Source organism: Chelonia mydas, chromosome 11 (genome assembly GCF_015237465.2).
Source record: "Chelonia mydas isolate rCheMyd1 chromosome 11, rCheMyd1.pri.v2, whole genome shotgun sequence".
In the NCBI taxonomy this organism is placed as follows: domain Eukaryota; kingdom Metazoa; phylum Chordata; order Testudines; family Cheloniidae; genus Chelonia; species Chelonia mydas.
Genome location: NC_051251.2, coordinates 51,832,823 through 51,857,756, shown reverse-complemented (window position 1 = coordinate 51,857,756; position 24,934 = coordinate 51,832,823). Strand labels below are relative to the sequence as shown.

The 24,934-nt window shown below is 44.9% G+C and overlaps 1 protein-coding gene across 1 annotated transcript in view; it reads left to right on the top strand.

The window, feature by feature from the left end:
* The first annotated feature begins 3,226 nt into the window (after positions 1 to 3,226).
* Positions 3,227 to 24,934, top strand: part of NEMP2 (nuclear envelope integral membrane protein 2) — a 32,468-nt gene continuing 10,760 nt past the window's right edge. The window contains exons 1-6 of the mRNA XM_043524784.1: positions 3,227 to 3,367; positions 19,781 to 19,896; positions 21,348 to 21,576; positions 21,762 to 21,834; positions 23,270 to 23,363; positions 24,103 to 24,217. Coding sequence (XP_043380719.1) covers positions 19,807 to 19,896; positions 21,348 to 21,576; positions 21,762 to 21,834; positions 23,270 to 23,363; positions 24,103 to 24,217 — 601 coding nt within the window. The 5' untranslated portion in view covers positions 3,227 to 3,367; positions 19,781 to 19,806. The remainder of the gene's footprint in view (positions 3,368 to 19,780; positions 19,897 to 21,347; positions 21,577 to 21,761; positions 21,835 to 23,269; positions 23,364 to 24,102; positions 24,218 to 24,934) is intronic.

Here is a 24,934-nt window from a genome sequence, read left to right as displayed (position 1 = left end):
TGTGTCTGGAGAGGAAAGGAGAGAGTGTGCAGAGTAACAGATTGAGAAGACAAATACTAAATCCTCTATGCTTGAGTTTTGGCTGGTTTCTCAATCTGAGGTGCTAAAATGTTGGAAGCACCTCATGCCAGCTCCTGTGCTTTGGACCCAAGCCTAATCCTATTTTGGCTCTTGAAGACCAATTGAGAAGAATTGAGTCCACTGTTGGTGAAGATTGTCAACATTTCTTTGGGGAGGACAGAGTGGTGGTAACGTGCCTCCAGGAAGCTTTTGTATTTGACATTGACCAGGTGGTCCATTATTACCCAATATATGATCTGTTTTTAACATGAGTAATGTTAAGAATTTGCAGAATCAGGCTCTAAGAAGACCAAACACAGATGAGGGGAGGGAAATAGAACATAAACATACAAGCAAATGACCCAATCCTGTAAATACTTACACACTTTAATGGAAGCTAACATGTAAACTCTTCACAACTTCAATGGGACTACTCATGAGAGTAGTTAAGCATGTGTGCAGGGCCTTACACTGTAAAATTTTTGGTGCAAATTCTTTGATTCTTTCGTATACGTTTTAAAAGCACCTAATGAAACAGATACCTGAATAGGGCTTTTTGGTACTAATACATTATCAATGATAAATAATGAATACCCCATATTTCTTTTTTAAAAATGCATTTAACACATAGGGAAACTGAGATACAGAGATAGAACCAAATCCTGTTGATGCCCTGTCCTGTGCTTTAACTACAGGATCATGTATGCACCTGATTCTGCTCCACTAAAGTAGGGTTGCCAGGTGTCCGTTTTTTGACCAGAACACCTGGTCAAAAAGGGACCCTGGCGGCTCCGGTCAGCACTGCTGACCGGGACATTAAAAGTCCAGTCAGCAGCGCTGTAGAGCTAAGGCAGGCTAGTCCCTATCTGTCCTGGCACAGTGATGCGCTCCAGGAAGCGACCAGCAGGTCCGGCTCCTAGGCGGGGGGGAGGGGTTGCACGGGGCTCCGCATGCTGCCCGAGCCCCCCCAAACCCTGCTCCTCCACCCCAAACCCCTCATCCCCAGCCCCACCCCAGAGCCCGCACCCCCAGCCCAGAGTCCATACCCCCTCCTGCACCCCAATCCCGTGCCTCAACCTGCAGCCCCTCCCACACTCTGAATCCCTCGGCCCTACCCCCCAGCTTGGAGCCCCCTCCTGCTTCCTAAACTCCTCACCCCCAGCCCCATCCCAGAGCCTGCACCCCCAGCAGAAGCCATCACCCCCTCCCGCACCCCAACTCCCTGCCCCAGCCTGGAGCCCCCTCCCACACCCTGAACCCCTCATTTCTGGCCCCACCCCAGATCCCGCAGCCACAGTTAGAGCCCTCACCCCCTCCTGCACCCTACCCCCTTCCCCAGCCCAGTGAAAGTGAGTGAAGGTGGGGAAGAGCGAGCCACTGAGGGAGGGGGAATGTAGTGAGTGGGGGCCAGGGCCTCAGGGAAGGGGCAGGGCTAGGGTGTTCGGCTTTGTGTGATTAGAAAGTTGGCAACCCTACACTAAAGACAAAAAGAGTTTTGCCATTGGCTTCACTGGGAGCAGCATCAGGCCCTATCTGAAGACTAGCCAGCAGGCAGAGAAGACTCCTGAGAAATAACTATTCTGTTTTCATGTAAGTGTCGCTATCACTGGGGGAAAAAAAAGAGGAAGAAATTCAAACTATGACGTATAAAACAGAATAGCCCCTAAACAGAATGTTTTTCAAAGTTTTCCCTAAAGTACCATCTGCTCTTTAACCTCCTTATTACTACATTGTCTAAAGTTTAAAATACATTTAGCTCAGAGACTTCTTGCAAATTATTCCAATTCAAATCCAACTGTTTCCCAATGTATCAAAACAAAGTTAAATAACAAAACTAGAGTTAAATAACAAACAGTGGGACAGAAACATTAAAAGATTAAGACAAGAAAAGATACGTAATTGGGTGAGACTGAAGTAAACGGACAGTTGAGGGGACAAAGCCTGTTCCAGATGATAATAGCTGCAAAGAAAGTGGGTCTCATTTCAACAGTTATGAGACTCTCTCAAAAAAGACAGAGAGGAAGCCAGTGCTAAAACTGTGGAAAAAGGGAAGAAGATAGACAAGGTCCATGTGCTGCTATAGCACCATAGCATAGACACTTTCGACATTGATGGAAGGGGTTTGTCCATTGTTGCAGTTAATCGACCGCTCCACGAGGTGGTAACTAGGTTGACCGAAGAATTCTCCCACTGACCTAGCCCAGTCTACACCAGGACTTAGGTCAACCTAACTATGGCAGACAGGGCACAACATCTTTTACAGCCTGAGCAATGTAACTAGGTCCATCTAATTTCTGAGTGTAGCCCAGGTTTGAGAAAGGCAGGAGCAACTTGTTAGATGATTTTAAACATAAGGAAGGAATTTTAGACTAGATCCTGAAATAAATAGGAAGCTGTGGACTGGAGCAAACCAGGAAATTCAGCAGACACATATAGATCTTCTGTTGAACAAAGTTGAGATGGATCAAACCCAGAACATCACATTCAAACCCTTCCAACTCCAGGGTATTGGGATCTGTCTTGAACACAGATCTAGGGTCATCGGCCCTTCAGAACAGTCCTGGAGTCTCCAGGAATTAAAGATTAGTTTTTAATTAAAGACTGTCATGGGATGAAACCTCCAGGAATACATCCAACCAAAAATGGCAGCCCCAGCCAGATCCAAAGCCAACAGGGCCCTATTTTCTCCCTCGGCTGTGACCAAAACCTCAGGTGAGCAGCAGGGGAGAATTCAGCCCGGCCACATGATTCACACCCTAGCCCCAGTCTGCGCCTGCTCTGGAGGGACCTCAAACAGCGCCTGGTCCACTACTGTGAGGTGCAAAGCTTTAAACGTTTCCCACCCACAGCAGCTGCAGAGACCTCTCCCCTCAGAGGCGCCCCGGGCACACTGGGTCCCCCCGCGACGAACAGGGGAGCGCGATCTGCAGCGGAGGCAGCTCCCGGGGACGGGGAGTCCCAGCAGCCGCCCTGCTCCAGCCGCGGGACTCCTCGCCCCGCCTCGGCCCGCGGGCCTCCCCACCTCGCCCTGCCTCAGAGGCGGGGCCGCGGGGCCGCCCCCTCCAGACCCAGCCAGCCGATCGCCTCGGCCCGTCCTTCCGCTGCCGCCATTCTCCGCAGCCAGGCGGAGAGTCAGGCCCCGCGGCGCCGGCCCATCCATCGGCCCGGGCTCGTGGCGTCTCGGCTGCCGGCTCCAGTTCCGACGCGCCCTTTCAAACGGTGCAGCCCGCGGGCTCCCCGCTGCGGCTCCTCTTCCTCCTCTCGCTGGCCAAGGCGGCCAGGGCAAGCGGGGCGGCGGCGGGAACAGGTAACGCCTGGGGCGGCCGCCCCGTGGCCGTGCGGGGTGTCTTCAGACTTTCCCGCGGAGGCGCCCCTGGGCCGACGCGGGGTTCTGCAAAGCCCCAGGCCCTGGCCTGTGGCCGCTCTCCAGGGAGCGCGATCCGCCTGGCGCGAACCCGGCCGAGGCGGCCAGAAGGCGGCAGCGGGTCGTTTGGCCGCTTTATGTTATTCCCTGGTCTGTAGAGCAGGGGTACCGGGCATCCACGGGGTTTGAGCTCCGGGATTCTGCAAAGGTGGCTGGGACCTACCCCAGGACAAAAGCTGCGGGAGAAACTTTTAGTTTCTGTATACAGATCGCTGTAAAGCAGGGTTTTGGTGATTTCCCCCTCTTTTTTTTCAGACCACAAGGGTTTTATGAAACGAAACACAACCCGCGCTCGGTGATTTACTTAGTCAATATAGGTTTCAGAGTAGCAGCCGTGTTAGTCTGTATCCGCAAAAAGAAAAGGAGGACTTGTGGCACCTTAGAGACTAACCAATTTATTTGAGCATAAGCTTTCGTGAGCTACAGCTCACTTCGTCGGATAGTCATTCTTCAAAGGTAAAAAGACACACATTGTTGGAAAGGAAAAATGGGCAGTTCTGTAAGTAAAATGTAATAATGGAGTCTCCTCTCCACTCTTAGGTCTTTGAGCATCACGCTTTTTTTATCTGCCCTTAGATGTACCCTAGCCAACTGATTTCCATTTTCACCACTGAACCAATTACACAGTTTTGACCAAACCAGTGTAACTGTAAAAAGACACACGGACTCAGTTGGGCAGGAGTCCTAGCCTTTGACTCATTAAAGGCCCCAGGAAAATTGTCTGCCTTATAACTTCTGCAGACTTCCCACTTGTCTGTTCTTGATCTCTCCCACCTACTTTCACAAAGTGACCCAAGATTTATTCAGCCTTTTAGCGACGGATATTGTCATTGTCACAGAGCCTTTTGGTTTACAGGTTTCAGAGTGGTAGCTGTGTTACTCTGTATCGGGGGGAAAAAACCAAACAAACAAAAACCCGAGGAGTACTTGTGGCACCTTACAGACTAACAAATTTATTTGGGCATAAGCTTTCGTGGGCCAAAACCCACTTCATCGGATGCATGCAGTGGAAAATACAGTAGCAAGATATACATACACAGAGAACATGAAAAAATTGTAAGGAGACTAATCAATTAAGGTGAGCTATTATCAGCAGGAGAAAAAAAAACTTTTGTAATGATAATCAGGATGGCCCATTTCAAACAGGTTTCAGAGTAGCAGCCATGTTAATCTGTATCCGCAAAAAGAATAGGAGTACTTGTGGCACCTTAAAGACTAACAAGAAGGTGTGAGTAACAGTAGGGGAAAAATTAGCATGGGGAAATAGTTTTTACTTTGTGTAATGACCCGTCCACTGCCAGTCTTTATTCAAGTCTAATTTAATGGTATCCATTAGCAAAAGCGGACAATCTCTATGCAAAAGAATCATAGAATCATAGAATATCAAGGTTGGAAGGGACCTCAGGAGGTCATCTAGTCCAACTCCCTGCTCAAAGCAGGACCAATCCCCAATTTTTGCCCCATATCCCTAAATGGCCCCCTCAAGGATTGAACTCACAACCCTGGGTTTAGCAGGCCAATGCTCAAACCACTGAGCTATCCCTCCCCCCAATAATAATAAATGGATACAAATCAGACGTCAGGAATTATAACATTCAAAAACCAGTTGGAGAACGCTTCAACCTCCCTGGTCACTCAGTTTCAGACCTAAAAGTTGCAATTCTCCAACAAAAAAATTTCAAAAACAGACTCCAATGAGAAACTGCAGAATTGGAATTAATTTTCAAACTGGACACCATTAAAGCTGGAAGTTGAAGCTAGACAAATTCAAACTGAAAATAAGGCATACATTTTTGACAATGAAAGTACTTAACCACTGGAACCATTTCCCAAGGGTTGTGGTGGATTCTCCATCATTGACAATTTTAAAATCAAGATTGGGTGTTTTACTATAAGACCTGCTGTAGGAATTATTTGGGGGAAGTTTTCTGGCTTGTGTTGTACAGGAGGTCAGGTTAGATGATCACAGTGGTGCCTTCTGGCCTGGGAATCTATGAATCTATTTGATTCTGCCTAGGTGAGCTGCATGGTACACTGCCACTGTTCATACAATAGCTCCCATAAAATGGGTGCTGATAGTGGCAGCATTTAAAGAAACAGGAAAATGCAGTACTTCCTTACTTGACTCATTCCTAGCTCCTCCTTTCTGAACACTCAGTTTGCTATACACAAGACACTTGTTGCGCTGCATCCGAGAGTGCTAAAGGAGTTGGCAGATGTGATAGCAGAGCCGTTGGCCATTATCTTTGAAAACTCATGGCGATTGGGGGAGGTCCTGGACGACTAGAAAGGCTAATGTAGTGCCCATCTTTTAAAAAGGGAAGGAGGAGGATCCGGGGAACTACAGGCCAGTCAGCCTCACCTCAGTCCCTGGAAAAATCATGGAGCAGGTCCTCAAGGAATCAATTCTGAAGCACTTAGAGGAGAGGAAAGTGATCAGGAACAGTCAGCATAGATTCACCAAGGGCAAGTCATGCCTGACTAATCTATTGCCTTCTATGATGAGATAACTGGCTCTGTGGATGAGGGGAAAGCAGTGGACATGTTATTCCTTGACTTTAGCAAAGCTGCTGATACCGTCTCCCACAGTATTCTTGCCAGCAAGTTAAAGAAGTATGGGCTGGATGAATGGACTATAAGGTGGAGAGAAAGCTGGCTAGATCGTCGGGCTCAACGGGTAGTGATCAATGGATCCATTTCTAGTTGGCAGCCGGTATCAAGCGGAGTGCCCCAAGGGTCGATCCTGGGGCCAGTTTTGTTCAATATCTTCATTAATGATCTGGAGAATGGCGTGGACTGCACCTTCAGCAAGTTTGCAGATGACATTAAACTGGGAGGAGTGGTAGATACGCTGGAGGGTAGGGATAGGATACAGAGGGACCTAGACAAATTAGAGGATTGGGCCAAAAGAAATCTGATGAGGTTCAACAAGGACAAGTGCAGAGTCCTGCACTTAGGACGGAAGAATCCCATGCACCGCTACAGCCTAGGGACTGAATGGCTAGGCAGCAGTTCTGCAGCAAAGGACGTAGGGGTTACAGTGGACGAGAAGCTGGATTTGAGTCAACAGTGTGCCGTTGTTGCCAAGAAGGCTAACAGCATTTTGGGCTGTATAAGTAGGGGCATTGCCAGCAGATCGAGGGACGTGATCGTTCCCCTCTATTCGACATTGGTGAGGCCTCATCTGGAGTACTGTGTCCAGCTTTGGGCCCCACACTACAAGAAGGATGTGAAAAATCGGAAAGCGTCCAGTGGAGGGCAACAAAAATTATTAGTTTCAGAGTAGCAGCCATGTTAGTCTGTATTTGCCAAAAGAAAAGGAGTACTTGTGGCATCTTAGAGACTAACAAATTTATTTGAGCATAAGCTTTCGTGAGCTACAGCTCACTTCATTGGATGCATTCAGTCCACTTTTTAAAAATGATTAGGGGACTGGAACACATGACTTATGAGGAGAAGCTGAGGGGCTGGGATTGTTTAGTCTGCGGAAGAGAAGACTGAGGGGGGATTTGATAGCTGCTTTCAACTCCCTGAAAGTGGGTTCCAAAGAGGATGGATCTAGACTGCTCTCAGTGGTAGCAGACGACAGAACAAGGAGTAATGGTCTCAAGTTGCAGTGGGGGCAGGTTAGGTTGGATATTAGGAAAAACTTTTTCACTAGAAGGTGGTGAAGCACTGGAATGCGTTACCTAGGGAGGTGATGGAATCTCCTTCCTTTGAGGTTTTTAAGGTCATGCTTGACAATGGGATGAGATGATTTAGTTGGGGATTGGTCCTGCTTTGAGCAGGGGGTTGGACTAGATGATCTCCTGAGGTCCCTTTCAACCCTGATATTCTATGATTCTATGACACTGGAACTTTTTGGAACCTGTAGTGAACGAATCAAAGAGCCTATTATTCCTGAGGCAGGATTTCAAGGGAAACTGTCTACTTGAAATCTAGCCAATTTAAAAAAAAAGAGTTAAAACAGTTGCAGGTACCACACCTGTCCCAGAGTTCCATATCTATTTTTGTGATTTTGCAATCGCACTTTCCTATATTTAATAATACTTTCGCTCCCTTGTTGTTGTGTGCGCCCACTTAAACTCAAGGGGCAGCTGACTATTAACTGATTGAACAGGGAAAACCATGAAAATCCCTGTAAATAAAGTGCTGTCAAATGCACAAGGTAAACACCCTGGAAAAAAGAAAAATATTTGCCCCCTCCTCATCTTTTTACAGTTACAATAATCCAAGGTCTTTCTTGTAATAGTAGATAAAACCAGTTCACACAGAAGTGTGATTTTTAAGGTTATGGTGTCCCTTCCGTTCTCCCTGTAGTCTGGTTCATGATAGCCGAGGCAGAGTGTATCTTTCATCAAAGAGGACTATGATAGTGAGAGGGACTATTGAGATTCCAGTTGCAGCACTGATGTATAGTTCAAGAGGCATTTTACCAGCTTGTTTTCTTATTTCTTGCACTGAAGGTCTCTGCCCTTGGTTCTGTTTTAGGTTTCTACAGTTGATCCTGATTCTCTCCACAGATCGTAATCTCTCACATTTGGACAGTTCCCTTCCCTTCCTTGCCTCAGGTTCAGTCCTGTTTCTCCTAATGCTGAAGTCACTTGTTCAAAGGGATCTTCCTCTTGGAACTCAGTTGGTTTATAGTTACCCTAGATGTCACTCTCATGGAGTTGAGGGCATAGTCAAAGTGGAAGATGGCTTGGTAAGGTGGTTTTCTTCAGAGAGAACATGGATATTGATATGTTAATACTTAGGGTGGCACTGATAAGAAAACATCTGCTAGCTCTCTGGGAATAACTAGCAGGGAAACCAGTTCTAATCTGAATAGAAAGTTTATTGTAATCACTTAACAAACAGGGCAGCACCCTCAGCTCTTGCTTCTGGAAGGAATCCAAACTACCTTTTGCCTGGGCAGGCAGAAATCTCCCTGCCCTAAGAACCTGTTACCTGGCACGGAAGATAAATTACCTGCAGACAGTCTAAGGAGAGAATGGAGTTCCCTTACTACTGGGTTCACCTCACTTTTAGCCAGGGGTTGTGCCCATTCATGAATCTGTTTTTGACACCAGCAAGTAACAAATTCCGCAGATAATATAGCAAGTACCAGGATCCTCTACTGAGCCAGTTGGATTTCTTTGTGATTCCCTTTTCCACTGTTGTCCTTTATTCATCCATCCCCCCCCCAGTGCTTCATAAAATAATTCAAATGTTCTGGCCCGACTAAAGAGCCATATTCACTCTTTCATGATCCAGGAGGGTTTGGTTTATGGGTTTGTATATGGACAGTCTGTTACCAGCTTTGCCCGTTACTTTAGGGTATGCTCATTTATTAGGGTTACTCTTCTGGGGTGCGGGAGGGTTCTGTACTTCTATCAATGTACTGCTTGTGTCACTTGTGTTCTCATACAGAGCTCTACTTCTCCCTACTGAAAGTTCCCTCCCAATGGAGTTATCCTGCAGGACCTAGGTTCCCCAGATGGGTTCTTCCAGCCCCAGAATTAGATAAACACACACACAGCGCATCTGAGAGGACTGGGTTAATCAGCACTTCCAAGCTGCCACCCTCATATGTCCCAGGTTCAGCACGTCTGTCATAACCATACAGCTAAGGGTAGCCTGTATTCCCATGCTGCTGGGGGAAGACTTGGCCAACCACGTGAAGCTAGCCAAGAGGGTGGGAATGGTCACCTGCAGCCAGGCTAAGCGAGCTGTCACACCTAGTTCTGTTCCTGAGCTTTCAACAAGGGCCTAGTCTATGTTACCAGAGACCCAGACTGAGGTGGTGGAACCGGACACCATGCCAACGTCTGCGACAGCAGTAGTGGATCCAGTCGCAGAGACCCAGCCAGAGCCAGTCCCAAAACCAGAAGTGGTGGAGCAACCAGTACCAGAACCATTGCCAGCACTGAGTTCAGCGTTTGCAACCCCGTCTACAGCTCCAATACCAGAGGGCACCACTGAGCCTGCACTGGCAGCAGCAGATAACCCTACACAAGAGGCTCAGCCAGAGCCTGAAATACCATATAGTTCACCAGTGGAGAGCGGTTCACAGTCAACGGAAACAGCCCCATCACCTTCATCGTTTCCAGAGGGACCAAGCCCAGGTCCACAATCCAGTGAGGAACTGATGTCTCCAGCATCAAGGGAACAGTTCCAGGCCGAACAGGAAGCAGATGAAAGCCTCCAGGGAGCTTGGACAGCAGCACAAAGCAACCCACCGCCTCTCAGCTCTTCTAATCGATCCCAGTTTGTTGTAGAAAGAGGACTTTTATACAAGGAAACTCTTTCTGGTGGGCACCAGTAAGACTGGCATCCTCAGAGACAGTTGTAGTTCAACTAAGTACCGGGGAAAGCTCTTGAGCTTAGCCCACCATCTTCCCTGGGGCCATGCTGGGGTGAACCAGACCAAAGACTGTTTGGGGAGGTCCTTCCACTGGGAGGGAATGGGCAAGGGTGTTTCTACTTATGTCCAGTCTTGTGAGGTGTGCCAAAGAGTGGGAAAACCCCAAGACCGGGTCAAAGCCCCTCTCCAGCCACTCCCCATAATTGAGGTCCCATTTCAGCAAGTAGCTGTGGATGTTCTAGGTCCTTTTCCGAAAAAGACACCCAGAGGAAAGCAGTACATACTGACTTTCATGGATTTTGCCACCCGATGGCCAGAAGCAGTAGCTCTAAGCAACACCAGGGCTAAAAGTGAGTGCCAGGCATTAACAGACATTTTTGCCAGGATAGGTTGGCCCTCTGACATCCTTACAGATTCGGGAACTAATTTTCTGGCAGGAACCATGAAAAGCCTTTGGGAAGCTCATGGGGTGAACCACTTGGTTGCCACCCCTTACCATCATCAAACAAATGGCCTGGTGGAGAAGTTTAATGGAACTTTGAGGGCCACGATAGGTAAATTCGTAAACAATTGGGACCTAGTGTTGCAGCAGTTGCTCTTTGCCTACAGGGCTGTACCACATCCCAGTTTAGGGTTTTCACCATTTGAACTTTTGTATGGCCATGAGGTTAAGGGGGCCATTACAGTTGGTGAAACAGCAATGGGAGGGATTTACACCTTCTCCAGAAACTAACATTGTGGACTTTGTAAACAACCTACAAAACACCCTCCGAACCTCTTTAGCTCTTGCTAGAGAAAACCTAAAAGATGCTCAGGAAGAGCAAAAGGCCTAGTATTATAAACATGCCAGAGAACGTTCCTTTAAAGTAGGGGTCTTGGTCATGGTCTTGAAGGTGCTCCAGGCCCATAAAGTGGAAGTGCCTTGGGAAGGGCCATTTACGGTCCAGGAGTGCCTGGGAGCTGTTAACTATCTCATAGCATCCCCCACCTCAAACCTAAAGTCTACGGTGTACCATGTTAATTCTCTAAAGCCCTTTTATTCCAGAGAATTAAAGGTTTGTCAGTTTACAGCCCAGGAAACAGATGACACTGAGTGGCCTGAAGGTATCTACTACGAAGGAAAAAGTGACAGTGAACCTCTCAATGGCCCTCGGACGTATGCAGCACCAGCAGATCAAGGAGCTGTGCACTAGCTTCATGCCGATGTTCTCAGCCACCCCAGGATGGACCGAACGGGCATGCCACTCACTCCATTGACACAGGTAATGCTCACCCAATTAGAGCCCAACCGTACCGGGTGTCTCCTCAAGCCAAAACTGCTATAGAACGGGAGATCCAGGACATGCTACAGATGGGTGTAATCCGCCCCTCTAACAGTGCATGGGCATCTCCAGTGGTTCTAGTTCCCAAACCAGATGGGGAGATACGCTTTTGCGTGGACTACATAAGCTAAATGCTGTAACTCGCCCAGACAACTATCTAATGCAACACACAGATGAGCTATTGGAGAAACTGGGACGTGCCCAGTTCATCTCTACCTTAGACTTAACCAAGGGGTACTGGCAAGTACCACTGGATGAATCCACCGAGAAAAGGTCGGCTTTCATCACACATGTAGTGCTGTATGAATTTAATGTTCTCCTTTTCGGGCTGTGAAATGCACCCGCTACTTTCCAAAAACTTGTAGATAGTCTCCGAGCAGGATTGGCAGAATCTGCAGTCGCCTACCTTGATGATGTGGCCATCTTTTCTGATTCTTGGGCAGAATACCTGGAGCATCTGCAAAAAGTCTTCGAGCGCATAATGGCGGCAGGGCTAACTGTTAAGGTTAAAAAGTGTCAAATGGGCCTAAGCAGAGTGACTTACCTTGGACACCAGGTGGGTCAAGGAACTATCAACCCCCTACAGGCCAAAGTGAATGCTATCCAAAAGTGGCCTGTCCCACAGTCAAAGAAGCAGGTCCAATCCTTCTTAGGATTAGCCAGATATTACGGGCGATTTGTACCGCACTACAGACAAATTGCCGCCCCACTGACAAACCTAATCAAAAAGAAACAGCCAAATGCAGTTCAGTGGACTGAAGCGACACGCTGTCTGACCCTGTGCTAAGGGCCCCAGACTTTGACAAACCGTTCCTAGTAACCATAGATGCGTCTGAGCGTGGTGTGGGAGCAGTTTTAATGCAGGAAGGACCGGATCAAGAATTCCATCCTGTAGTGTTTCTCAGCAAGAAGCTGTCTGAGAGGGAAAGCAACTGGTCAGTCAGTGAAAAAGAATGTTATGCCATTGTGCACGCTCTGGAAAAGCTACGCCCATACGTTTGGGGATGGCGTTTCCACCTGCAAACAGACCATGCTGCTCAGAAGTAGCTTCATACCATCAAGAACAATAACAAAAATCTTCTTCGGTGGAGTTTAGTTCTCCAAGATTTTGATTTTGAAATACAACACATTTCAGGAGCTTCTAACAAAGTGACTGATGCACTCTCCCGTGAAAGTTTCCCAGAACCAACTGGTTAAAATAGTCCTTGAAATGTGGAAAATATTGTTAATCTTTATATAACCAGTAGTATATCTAGAGGTGCATGTGTCTTATTAACTTTGTTTTCTCCTAGAGCTCCAGGAAGAAATCACAGCCAGTGTGGTACAGGCTGTCCAGCACCATCTGTGATTTGGGGGGTGTCAAGGTTCCTTCCCCACTCTGAACTCTAGGGTACAGGCTTGGGAACATGCATGAAAACCTCCTAAGCTTACTTTTACCAGCTAAGGTTAAAACTTCCCCAAGATACAAAGTATTTTATCTTTTGCCCTTGGATTTTCGCTGCCACCACCAAATGTCTAACCGGGTTTATTATTGGGAAAGAGTTGTTTGGAAATGTCTTTCCCCCCAAAATCCTCACCAAAACCTTGCACCCCCCTTCCTGGGGAAGATTTGATAAAAATCCTCACCAATTTGCATAGGTGACCACAGACCCAAGCCCTTGGATATTAAGAACAATGAAAAAAAGCGTTCAGTTTCTTACAAGAAGAATTTTAATAGAAGAAAAAGTAAAAAGAATCACCTCTGTAAAATCAGGATGGCAAATACCTTACAGGGTAATTAGATTCAAAACATAGAGAATCCCTCTAGGGAAAACCTTAAGTTACAAAAAGACACAAAGACAGAAATATCCATTCTATTCAGCACAGCTTATTTTCTCAGCCATTTAAAGAAATCATAATCTAACGCATATCTAGCTAGATTACTTACTAAGTTCTAAGACTCCATTCCTGTTCTGTCCCCGGCAAAAGCATCACACAGACAGACTGAGACCCTTTGTTTCTCCCTCCCCCCAGCTTTTGAAAGTATCTTGTCGTCTCATTGGTCATTTTGGTCAGGTGCCAGCGAGGTTATCCTAGCTTCTTAACCCTCTACAGGTGAAAGGGTTTTTCCTCTGGCCAGGAGGGATTTTAAAGGTGTTTACCCTTCCCTTTATAGTTATGACAGGGGGCGTGTCATAACCACACAGCTAAGGGTAGCCTGGAATTCCTCCTTACCTGTAAGGGGTTAAGAAGCTCAAATAACCTGGTTGGCATCTGACCAAAAGGACCAATGGGGAAAGAAGATACTTTCTAATATTGGGGAAGGCTTTGTTTTTGTGTGTTCTCTTGGGAAGCAGAGAAGCATCAGGTCAGAAAACTCCTCTTATAAACCATCCTAAAAGTCTCTAATATTACAAAAATTGTAAGTAAAAGCCAGGCAAGGTGTGTTAGATTATCTTTTGTTTTGCTTGTGAATTTTTCCTTTGCTGGAGGGAAGTTTATTCCTGTTTTTTGTAACTTTGAAACTAAACCTAGAGGAAGTTCTGCTGTGTTTTTGAATCTTTTGTTACCCTGTAAAGTTATTTTCCATCTTGATTTTACAGCGGTGATTTTTACCTTTTTTTAAAATAAAATCCTTCTTTTAAGAACCTGACTGATTTTTCTGTTGTCCTAAGACCCAGGGGTTTGGGTTTGTGACCAACTTTGTAACCAACTGGTTAGGATATTATTCTCAAGGCTCCCCAGGAAAGGGGGTGTAAGGGCTTGGGGGGGCTATTTTGGGGAATAGGAACTCCAAGGGGTCCTTTCCCTGATTCTTTGTTAAATCACTTGGTGATGGCAGCATACCCTCCAAGGGCAAAGAATTTGTGCCTTGGGGAAGTTTTAACCTAAGCTGGTAGAAATAAGCTTAGGGCGTCTTTCATGCGGGTCCCCACATCTGTACCCTAGAGTTCAGAGTGGGGAGGGAACCCTGGCAATGTCTCTATCCCCACTTTCACGTTACAGTTGTTCTTGTAGTAACCTACTTGATGAGCAAACCCCACAGGATTTTTGGGCGCTGCAGGGATCTTTTAGCTTAGGTACGAGGAGCGTTGCTGCAGAGCGAATGAGGAAACCAAAAAACACCCACAGGGGGGTAGGGGTGGGGGTGGAAGGGAAGAGAGAGAGAGAAGCAACCAGCTTAATCATGAAAGTTATTTATTGCCAGGTAATAACCATAGGGGAGCCAAACAAACAAAACAGTTATAATATTAAATCGAACTTAAACTTGATTATAAAAGTCAGGTTTAGAAAACTATAACTGATCACACAAGTCAGGGTCAGAAGGCTAGAGAGAGAGAGAGAGAGAGAGAGCTGGGTTCTCACCATTCCATGAAGCTTGAATTGATCAGGGGTCCCAGGTGGTGGTGGTAGCTGAGGGTCCGGAGTGCTGGAGACAAGCAGAGCCCCCAGCATGATCAGTCAGGAGAAGATGAAGTCCCAATGGAACTGATGCAGATTTTGGCTCCAGGCATCAGAACACTTACTTGAGCATGGATAGGGGTTTTTGAAGAGAAAAAACAATAGTTCAAGGGAGGACACTAGATTTGTTTATGTATATACAAGGGAGAATACCAAAGTTGTTTTATTCAGGCTAGACATGGGAGCTGATTATTCCTGGCTTTGGGCAGTGTTCCTTGGATGGAGCTCACAATGCAGCTAGGGAGCTTCACTATTTTGCATACAAATAAAGGATTTATTTCTAGAATTGGTCTGATACCTACTGAGCTAGGTGTGTGCATGTGTGGGTTCATTAACATCTGGAGTAGAGATCCCCCATCATGCAGTGCTCCCCTGTTTTTCTGGTCCCAGAGTTCTGTGCGGTTCTTGCCTTGGAATCTCTGTTCTTCATTCTGTATGCTAATGGAGATTCCTCCTTGTCCCATCCTCGATGCAAATGAGGCTAGGGGAGTTTCCTTAATTCTGTCTTCCTTATCCCAAGGGTTTAGGTATGTCTCCCATTGCCTTTTCATTGCTTTTTGTAAGTCTTTCTTCTGATGCAGATTTGGTTCAAGCAGAGGCTGGGGAGGAGGGGGAGTCTTTCATGTACTGTGCCCTGGTTCCCCAAGAACACAAAGCTGCTAGATAACAAGTCCCCCCGTTGATGGGATGCTTGCGACAAGCGAGTATCCCCATCACATTCTTTCTCCATGGTACCGGGTCTGATCTTCAATCCATTGCAGCTGCCGCATCAGTTGGTGGATCCAGCAAACCAGAAGAATCAGACCAATTGCTAGTATAATTTGGAAACTGATTATCACCACAATGGGGTGAAGCGTGATATTTAAAAGACCTGTTGCACTGGGGCTCCACCAAGCAAAGTCTCCCACCAGGAGTGATGACCCTGTGTTTTTAACTGTAGCTACAAGTCTAGTGATCTCCTGGTTGAGGTGTTGAATCTCGAGTTTGCCATTCTCCCCCAAAGTTTGGAGCTTCTACAGCTCAGTTTGTAAGGAGGGATGAGTTAATAGTCTCTTAATGGCAGTGAGACCCATTCCCAGTGAAATGGGGGAAATCTCCTTGTAGAGCTCAGGATAGGCTTTCAAATGTTGTACAGTCCATATAGGCACAGTAAACTTAATATCTCAACTAACAGTAGTGGTTACATTACAGAAACAGCGATTAACGTAAGGCACCAGGGGTTGAATCCAATGTCCATTAATCAGTACAATATTACATTTCGTTCTTACGCACACACATGATTTACCAACACAGATAACAACAGACCCCTCTTCCTGGATAACATCGAAGGAACAGTGAGACCTATTCCCCGGTTTTGGGAAGAAGCATTCATCATGTTCCTCCAGCGCTTGGTCTTCACAGATATAACCCAAACCTTCTTTTCTCCTACACCCTTTACATTTACTGTGTTCCTCACTTTATCTTTCTGCCAGGCCCAAGTGTTAGGATCTCTGGAGTACATTACTGAGTTATCATTAATCTGTAATCCCAGTGGGACTACTGGGTGGATTACTCTAAGAATAACTGCAAGCTTTGCTGGTGGTGATTGTACGAACTGTTAAACATCTCTACCAAGGCCGGAGGTCTAATTCCGTTACATGGGGTCAAATAAAGTTGATTGCCTCCATGGGAATTTGTCCTGCTATGACTTGCCGAATAATTCCCATGATTATGTTCTGGGTGAGAGCCTGAGCTTGCTTACACCTGAGGTCAATGAGACATTATTCTGGAGGGACTGTACACCAGATATTATTAACTCTTCATTTTTTTCATGAGTCTTTTCCACCCAGAAAATACCTTACTTATTAACTGCTGTTACTCACTTAACCGTTTCAAAGACGCTGTTAATGGGGTTCCCATCTTTTCTATATTTTCGGTGGCATATGATAGTTTATTAGCCAGAACTTTTATGTTTGCAGCATCAGCTAAAGAGATTCCTGTTCCTACAGGTGCAATCCAATCACTTAATTCCCTTTTTACTCTATTTACATGGTCAGCCCCTTGCCACACTCATCCTAACCCTTATGGCTAATTCCAATCAAGGGAGCACAGACAGGTGCTATGTGAGAGACAGTCATGCCTTTTAAGTGGATTTGAACCTCCTTCAGAGAAGTCTGAGGTTGAAAAACCAAATGTTCTTGTTGATTCAATTTTAACACATGGGGTCCTGAAATTTGGTCTCTTAAACGTCGGAGGGGAGTGAGGTTTGTGATCAGAGGGTCAAAATTTAAAACTGTTTTTTGTTGTTGGTCCAATTCTATTCTGTACAATCTGGGCTCATGGAATCCCTCCAAAGTGGCAATGTGCCCATAGAATTTAAACCAAATTGTTGGCATGAGCTTGTCACAATGTGTGCCCTTTAATGGAACTACCCAGTCTGGGGGACCTTGCTGAATCAAGTAATGTCCAGCTAAAGTCCATTTCAGAGGTTCCCAGTTTATGAGGAACTGTGTGATAGTCTTGCCTGCTGGCGTGATCGGAGACAGCTGCAGTTCATCTCTGGGTAACGGAGGTGTCTGGGTTCTGATGACGATGACGACATGTAGGGGCATGGTTGCTACCCAAACAGTGGAGGAAACCGGGACTATCCGCCACCTGGGAAGCTGTTGCTGGTTGCATCTGATGGTGTACATCCCTTTTGAGACCACAATGGCTTACAGAAGAATGGGACGGAATCTGGCGTGGTCTTAGTTTCATAACAAAACTTGAGTGACTCCCCGGGGCACTCTGTGTGCAATTAGCAACGCTTTCCCAGGGGCAACCCGAGGAGTTGCTGACAGCGTAGAACTGGTAGCGATGCTGCAGGGCCAGGGGGTTGCTTGCATTCCCATAGAATCCATGCATGTGGCACAGCAATTTTACTTCCTGGGCTCCAGCTGGCAATCACCTCCAGAGGTTCAGAGGGATCACAGGTTCAGTATAGAGCCTTGACAGCATCAGACTCCAGACACTTATGAACAGCAGAGTGCTGGTGAAAGGGATAGATAATAAGACAGAAAATATCATATTGCCTCTATATAAATCCAGGGTACACCCACATCTTGAATACTGCATGCAGATGTGGTCGTCCCATCTCAAAAAAGATATATTGGAATTAGAAAAGGTTCAGAAAAAGGCAACAAAAATGATTAGGGGTATGGAACAGCTTCCATATGAGGAGAGATTAATAAAACTGGAACTTTTCAGCTTGGAAAAGAGATGACCAAGGGTGGATATGATACAGGTCTATAAAATCATGACTGGTGTGGAGAAAGAAAATAAGTGTTATTTACTCCTTCTCGTAACACAAGAACTAGGGGTCACCAAATGAAATTAATAGGCAGCAGGTTTAAAACAAACAAAAGGAAGTATTTTTTCACACAACGCACAGTCAACCTGTGGAACTCCTTGCCAGAGAATGTTGTGCAGGCCAAGACTATAATGGGGTTCAAAAAGAACTAGATAAATTCATGGAAGATAGGTTCATCAATGGCTATTATCCAGGATGGGCAGGGATGATGTTTCTAGCCTCTGTTGGGTCACTTGATGATTACCTGTTCTGTTCATTCCCTCTGGGGCATCTGGCATTGGCTAATGTTGGAAGACAGGATACTGGGCTAGACGGACCTTTGGTGTGACCCAGTATGGCTGTTCTTCTGTTCTGAAGGAGTACATTTCAATCTGTTGGTGCTGGTAGCTTGATGAGTGAGGCGTTAAGATGCTGTACTCAATGATTGGGATTGCCAGTTAATCCACAGACTATATTCAGTCCTGGTCTGAAAGTTTCCCGCTTCTGTTGGCTTCAATGTGGGTGAGAGTTAACTAGTCAAAGGGTTTGCCTGCAGAAGAAAGTTTCACCAGTTTAACGTAAAGTGTGAATTTAAACCGATTTAGTTAAACCAGTGCAAACCCTTGGGTGGACAGTCTTAGTTAAGTTTTAGAGTGGCTTATTAAACTGAGATAAGTGTGTCCAGACAGGGATTTGCATCATTTTAACTAAATCAATTTAAAACAGAATTTAAATTAAACTGGTGCAACTTTCTCATATAGAAAAAAGATCGATTTTTACCTACAAACAGCATTTCTTTGAGTTGACTAAATCGAGTCTGCACAGGAGCTCCTTTTGCTATCCTCAGTGTTTGACAACATTCTGTCCTGTATTATTCAGATAGTTGTTACATTCACACCTAGTTTTCTCTTTAGTGGACCAAATTCTTTCCTGAGTTAACAGCTGTATAATGTTTCTTTATTCTGCTCTTTAATTATGTTACTGGAATCTTGAGGTGATACACTGTAGGACAGTTTTTGTGTGTGTGCAAGTTTGCATGTATGCTCTTGAAAATTCACCCCACAAATCAGTTAGGGATATTTATACTGTGGGATTTGTATCTAATCCTGAAAGCAGTAGGGAGTATCTAAAATTTCCATGAAGCAAGACAATGGAAATGATTGATTAGACAAGTTGCCAATGCCATTAGGAGTGCTAGAGACAGCTAATTACCCTCACCACCAGAAGGTGTTATCACTGAAAATTATGTTAACATTCAGAACAAGTAGGAGAAATAATTTGATTACATATTTTAATATACTACTTAAAAATAACAAAATTACACTATTTCTCCACTTCAAATTGGTTCTGATGTTAAAACTTCTTCAGTTGGCAGCAATATCATGTGGTAAATGACTGTTTTAACATGAAAAGCCTGTTTTCCTCATTAGACGTCTACAGTCAAATTCACCATTGGTTTAAGCACTAGAGTTACACCCACTTATGCCAAGAGTGAATTTGGCCCATGGGCCTTATCCAAATGCTATCAAAATACTAGCACAAAAGTAATTTTTTTCTAAATGTAGTAAAAAGCCAAAACGGGCTAGAGACAGAATGTTGCAAAGTGCCAAAGTGATGTAGGCCCCTAAATCCCGTTGAAAATCATTGGGACTTAAGCTTCTAAGTGCCTAGGTCATGTCTGAATTTTCAGCTTGGGCTCCTAAGTCACTTCTGAGCTTCTGAAAATATTAACCTGTAGCAGGGTTTTGTGTCAGACTTTCTGCAAATTGCTTCTGGCCCCCGGAATATCAAACCTACAATTCAACAAAAGCATGAACGGAGGAAGTGCACATGTGCCCACACTTTGAAATCCACTTCATTTAGTGTTCTTCTTTCTTTAGATAAAAACTGTAGCCATTTGAAGGAAATGGACATCATCCAAAAACCAGATGCAGATTGTTACTGTTATATGCAAAATGGAACAAAGCACTTAAAATATATTTGGTCAGCTCTTCAGGTAAGACTCTGTGTTTGGAGCTTGCTTCAGATTTTTAATATGTTACATGTTTTCCCAGCAACCAATCTGATCAAGATATGAGATCACAGGTGCATCTCAGTATGAAATCAGTCCGAGGGTTGCGTAGGCGGAGCCTAGAACGAAGCATCTTTTAGTGTCATGCTGCTTTCACTTCTAGTGTGGCTGACTTGGGAGATGGTGTCTCTTATTTGTTGCACAGATGCGGGGCCTTATTTCTTTGCTGAGAGGACAAAGAAATGTCAACTCAACTGTGTTGTGTGTATTATATGGTGACTTTTTGACAGCAAAAACAAGAACAAGGCTACATAATATCAGATGTATATTTCCAATGCTGACAGGAGTGGCAAGGGTGCACCTTGTAAGATATTCACCTTGGGCCCTGGGCTGCAAAGTACTAAGTCTCAACTACCATTGAAAGCACCAGAAGCTTAGAGCACCTCTTTAACCCCTGTGCTAAGGAGCAAGTTCAGGATCTTCTCCTTGGCTCTTCTTCTGAGGAGTTGACTCCCTGGGTGGGGAAAGAAACAGTTTCACCTCACCTCTGCTGTAGGAAGGGGCTCCCAGGTGTAAGGAACTGGAGTTTCCTCTTCATCTCTGCCCAGAACATTTTTCTCCAGGCAGATACAATGTGTATGGTCATTTTTATGAGCGGTGGCAGACTTTTGGCAGTGATCACATCCAGCAACTGGGAAAGTTTCTTGACGTAAATGCTTAAAAGTGGACAGCTAAGATTTTCCCCAGCAGATCACTCTCTTCTTGCATTTCAGTAAAGAAGCCTATCTTATTAGATGAGATAATGCTTCTCCTTGTCATTGGGCATCCATTATTTCAGATGCCCAGGTTCATTAGCTCACAATTGAAGCATCAGGAGGACTTTTCCTGTTCAGAAGGTGGAGAAGATCAGTGTTACAGTTCAGTCCTTCTTGAAGAGAAGAGGGCTGGATTTTTTATTCCGGTTTTTGTTGCGCTCTCTTCTGCTTTCTGACAACTTCCATTTTTGTTCTCCCGTAACATCTAATGTGCAGTTAGCATCCTTATCCACAAGAAGATTCAGGAACAGTGGGTTCATAGCCTATGAGGAAAGTGAGCCTGGGTGTCTGCCAAAGAAATTGTGGGCAGTCAATGTTAGTAGTGTGTCAAACATCTGTAGCATCACAGTGCTCATGATGGAATTGTAACCTTAGGATCTGGTTCTTCAAATGGATCCATGCACCCACATGGGGGCCCACTGACTTCAGTGAGGCTGTATGTGAATCATTAAGTACAGTAGGACTAGGTACCTGATTTAAGGGACTGCAGTGGGATTATTGTTCCCTAGGCTTCTGCTCTGTTATTCCTCCCTATGTTATGTTAAATACTGGGTGTGTTTTTGAAAGATACCTATTGATCCGAGTTCCTACTATGTATGTTTTGTTTTGCTCTGTTTACAGGTGAAAATTAACAGCACAGAAATGTTCAAGTTTGTGCCTATCTCAGCTGAAAGCAATTGTCATAATTCAGAAACTGTTTTTGCATTTTTCAAGTGTGTTATTCAAATCATTTGGCAATCAGAGGCATCTAAAGAAACGGTCATAAACATAAACCAATATGGAGAGAATATGTGTTTCAGAGTCCAACCGTACAAGAAGGTACCCTACACTGTGAGTGTACAACGAAACAGTAAGTAGGGTGATGCTTTCCATTCATCCAATGAATGGGCTGGATAATATTGCCAACATTATCTGAATAGTGCATTCTGAGTTGTAAGTTACCTTAATGGAACAGCTGAGACTTGTCTGATAATGTTGGTACAATTAAAACCACCCAGATGAATTAGCCTAACATCTCGTTTTTTGCATTTTCAGTGGTGGATAGGAAACTCGTCCTTTTGTTTATAGCTGGTGTTTTTCTGTTCCATTTTGCAAATGCCTTGAGTAGGTAAGTATTAGCCCCTTTATCTTGGTATTCTTTCCAGAGTCATTGCATTCTTGGTGTGTTCCTATTCATGTATTGTCCTCTCTGTTTATTTGTATAGCTCAATGATCCCAAGCAACTGTTTGTTTTTTAAGAAATGAAATAAGAAAAAATATATGTAAACTATCATAATAATGTAGCCATGCAGAGGAGAGATGTGATGTAAAGATTTTTCACTTGTCTGGCTGTGGTAGGGCTTCCAAGATCATGGCTTCTAGCACTTGTAGGTGTACAAGGACTGCACCTGGGATTCTCCCCATGAGCAAGTGGGCAAGGAGTATGCAGAGCCATCACCTCCCTTCCAATGAAGCCTGGGGGGTGCTGCATAAAGGGAGGTTGCAAATTTCCCATTCCCAGAGTGTGGGAATCTTAGGGAGGAACTGTGTGTAAAATGAGGTCATCTGGGCCTCACTGCCTCCTCCCTCCACCTCACCCCATACTCATGGCTGCACATTAAAGAGCACAAGCTAGTCCTCATATTTTGTGTAGTGTAGAAGGAAAGATATTTGCAGTCACTTTGTTTCATGCTGGAGTTTGGCATTGTACAGTGAGTTAATTTGTGACTCATCTCAAAAGTTCTGTTCCACTTCAAAATTTGCAAATCACCAAATTTTAAACAGTATTAGGTCAAATTTTATCAAAACTTTGGATTTTGTAAAAATAAGTTTACAAAAACGAGAGTTTCTAAATTTTCTTTTTATTTCCATCAAAACGTTTTTTAAAAAGTAAAATAAAAATATTCTTGCAATCCAAAAATTACAGCATTGTGAACAAGGAAATGAAATTGACTAGAAACATGATAAACAAAAGTGGAACTGAGGAGATGTTTTCGCTGTTGAGATTTTGAGACATGGAAAAGTAAATAAAAGCTGAAATAAGGAAAAGGCAATGAGATTATTTTTAATTCTCACAACTCTAGTAATCTAATGCTTTTTGTTTTTTAAAAAGTACTAGATCCTCAGCTCCCTTGAGTTCACACTCAGCCCAGCATAGGAGCTGGCTGGGGCCTAATGTGACCCTTGTGTAACTTCAGAGCAGCTCTAAGTTCTGCCAGCTCCCCTATCCCACAAGGTCATCTGGGCACCATTCAGATGCCCATGCACTGCCCCCCACCCAACCTCTTTCCGCCCCAACACAGGGGTTGGAGACGAGCAGGCAACCTACAGCCATCTGTGCCACCCAGAGATTCCTCTCTGTCAGGGAATTCTCAGCTGCCTCTTTATGGGAGTTTTCTGGCTGCCTCGTTCTGCCTCCACAGTGCAAAGCAGATGAAGCCAGAGCTGAAAATCTGTGTTCAGTCTCTGATTAAGTACAGCATTACACTTTTTGGTACTTCCAAACCAGTTGCAACTCAGTAAAAGGTTTTTACAGTGTCCCCCACCTTGCTGTTCCCTAACAGGAGTACTGTGTTCTATTACTCTGCTGGAGTGGCACTGGGTGTTCTTGCTACGCTAGTCTTTCTCCTGTTGACACTTAAAAGATTTATTCCAAAGGTAGGTGTACCATGTGGAAAACAAAATAGCAAATTGCAAGTCTAGGGCCAGATTCTGATCTCTCATTGGTTTTATGACAGAGTAACTCCATTGACTTTGATGGGGGTTTACTTCAGTGTAAAACCAATGTACCTAAGATCAGAATCAGGCCCTAGATAGACGGCCCTCCAAAGTCTGAAATAAACAGTTACGTTTGCTGATGTACAATGACGAGCATTTATTCTGAAACCATAATTACAGGGGTGTGATTTTAGTCTCTCAACTCAATTTGCTTATGTTGTGAGACAACAAATCAGACAAAATGAAACAATTTTTGTGGCAGTTGTAACCTTGACTTTATTTTTCATATCCAGTAGCAAAATTATCTCACACAGGCAGGGCTGAATCTTATGCCACCCCTTTTCCCCCCCAAAATGCTTTGGTCTCTATAAAACATGTCAGAGTTAAGTATTAATTATTATTATTGTAATACCAAGACATGATACAGCTTCAAGAAGTTTGGTCAAAAATCCCATGCAGTGGCCCCACTTCATCTCACTTATCTTGAGACTTCAGAGCATGATACAGCAGGGTTAACGAGTGAATCAGCTCAAAAGTTCTTCAGTACAGATAGTGCCTATGTTTGTGAAATCCCTAGCCCACTGTGGCCCAGTCCTGATTGGGACCTGTGGATGCTACCATCATATAAATAATAAATCATAACCGAGCTGGTTCACTAACTGTTTTTTTTTACTCCCAGCACAGCACCTTCGGGATTTTAATGAGTGGCTGCTGGATGTCCTCTCTCTACTTTATTTACTGTTTGAAAGGGGAAATGAAGTGGCTGTGGTCTGAATATAGAAACTACTTACTGGGTAAGAGAATGAGCAGAAATGTACAGCAGACAGGTTTTTGTTAAGAGGTCAGAACGAACAGTTTGTAAGAATTGCGTCTGATTAATATTTTTCTCCCATGAATGTGAGGTGTGGGAGGATTCTGAAGGCTCCTAATCCATTCAAATGAGAATTTATTCTCATTAGATTCTTAAATAGGGAGTTTGATGTTGGTTTGTAGAGGCATGAAGAAGAGGGAACGTTTTGCCCATCTTTGGTTTCCATCATTTCACACCTACCATGGAAGCAAAGAGGGAGGTGGTGGTGGGAGAAGACAGCTATAATCTCTTCTCTGGCTGGAACTTGGAGTGGGGGTTGTGCTTCCTGGAAAGGGGGAGTGGCCAAGGGGGCTGGGGAACCTATTGCTTCAGCACATTTCCTCGGCATCCTCCTTGGTCAAAACAACTGTGCAGCCTCTATTATCACCTAAAGCCATCCTCCCTGGAGTTAGCCCTATCCGACAGTGGTAATGGTAGAAACAGTGCTATCTTCCCTGAGCAGAGCAAGCATCTCTGGCACTGGGAGGTTCAGCTAGGGTGCACTTACTGTTAAAGCATTTACTAATATAAGAATCATAAGGAATTCCCATGCCCCCTGCTGGCCTAGGGAGAGAGAGATTGGGATACAAGCTTGTAACTTGGTTCTCCCCACTTGCTCTAGCAGCACAGAGCACTGCTCTTAGGCCGCTATGCCAGCCCC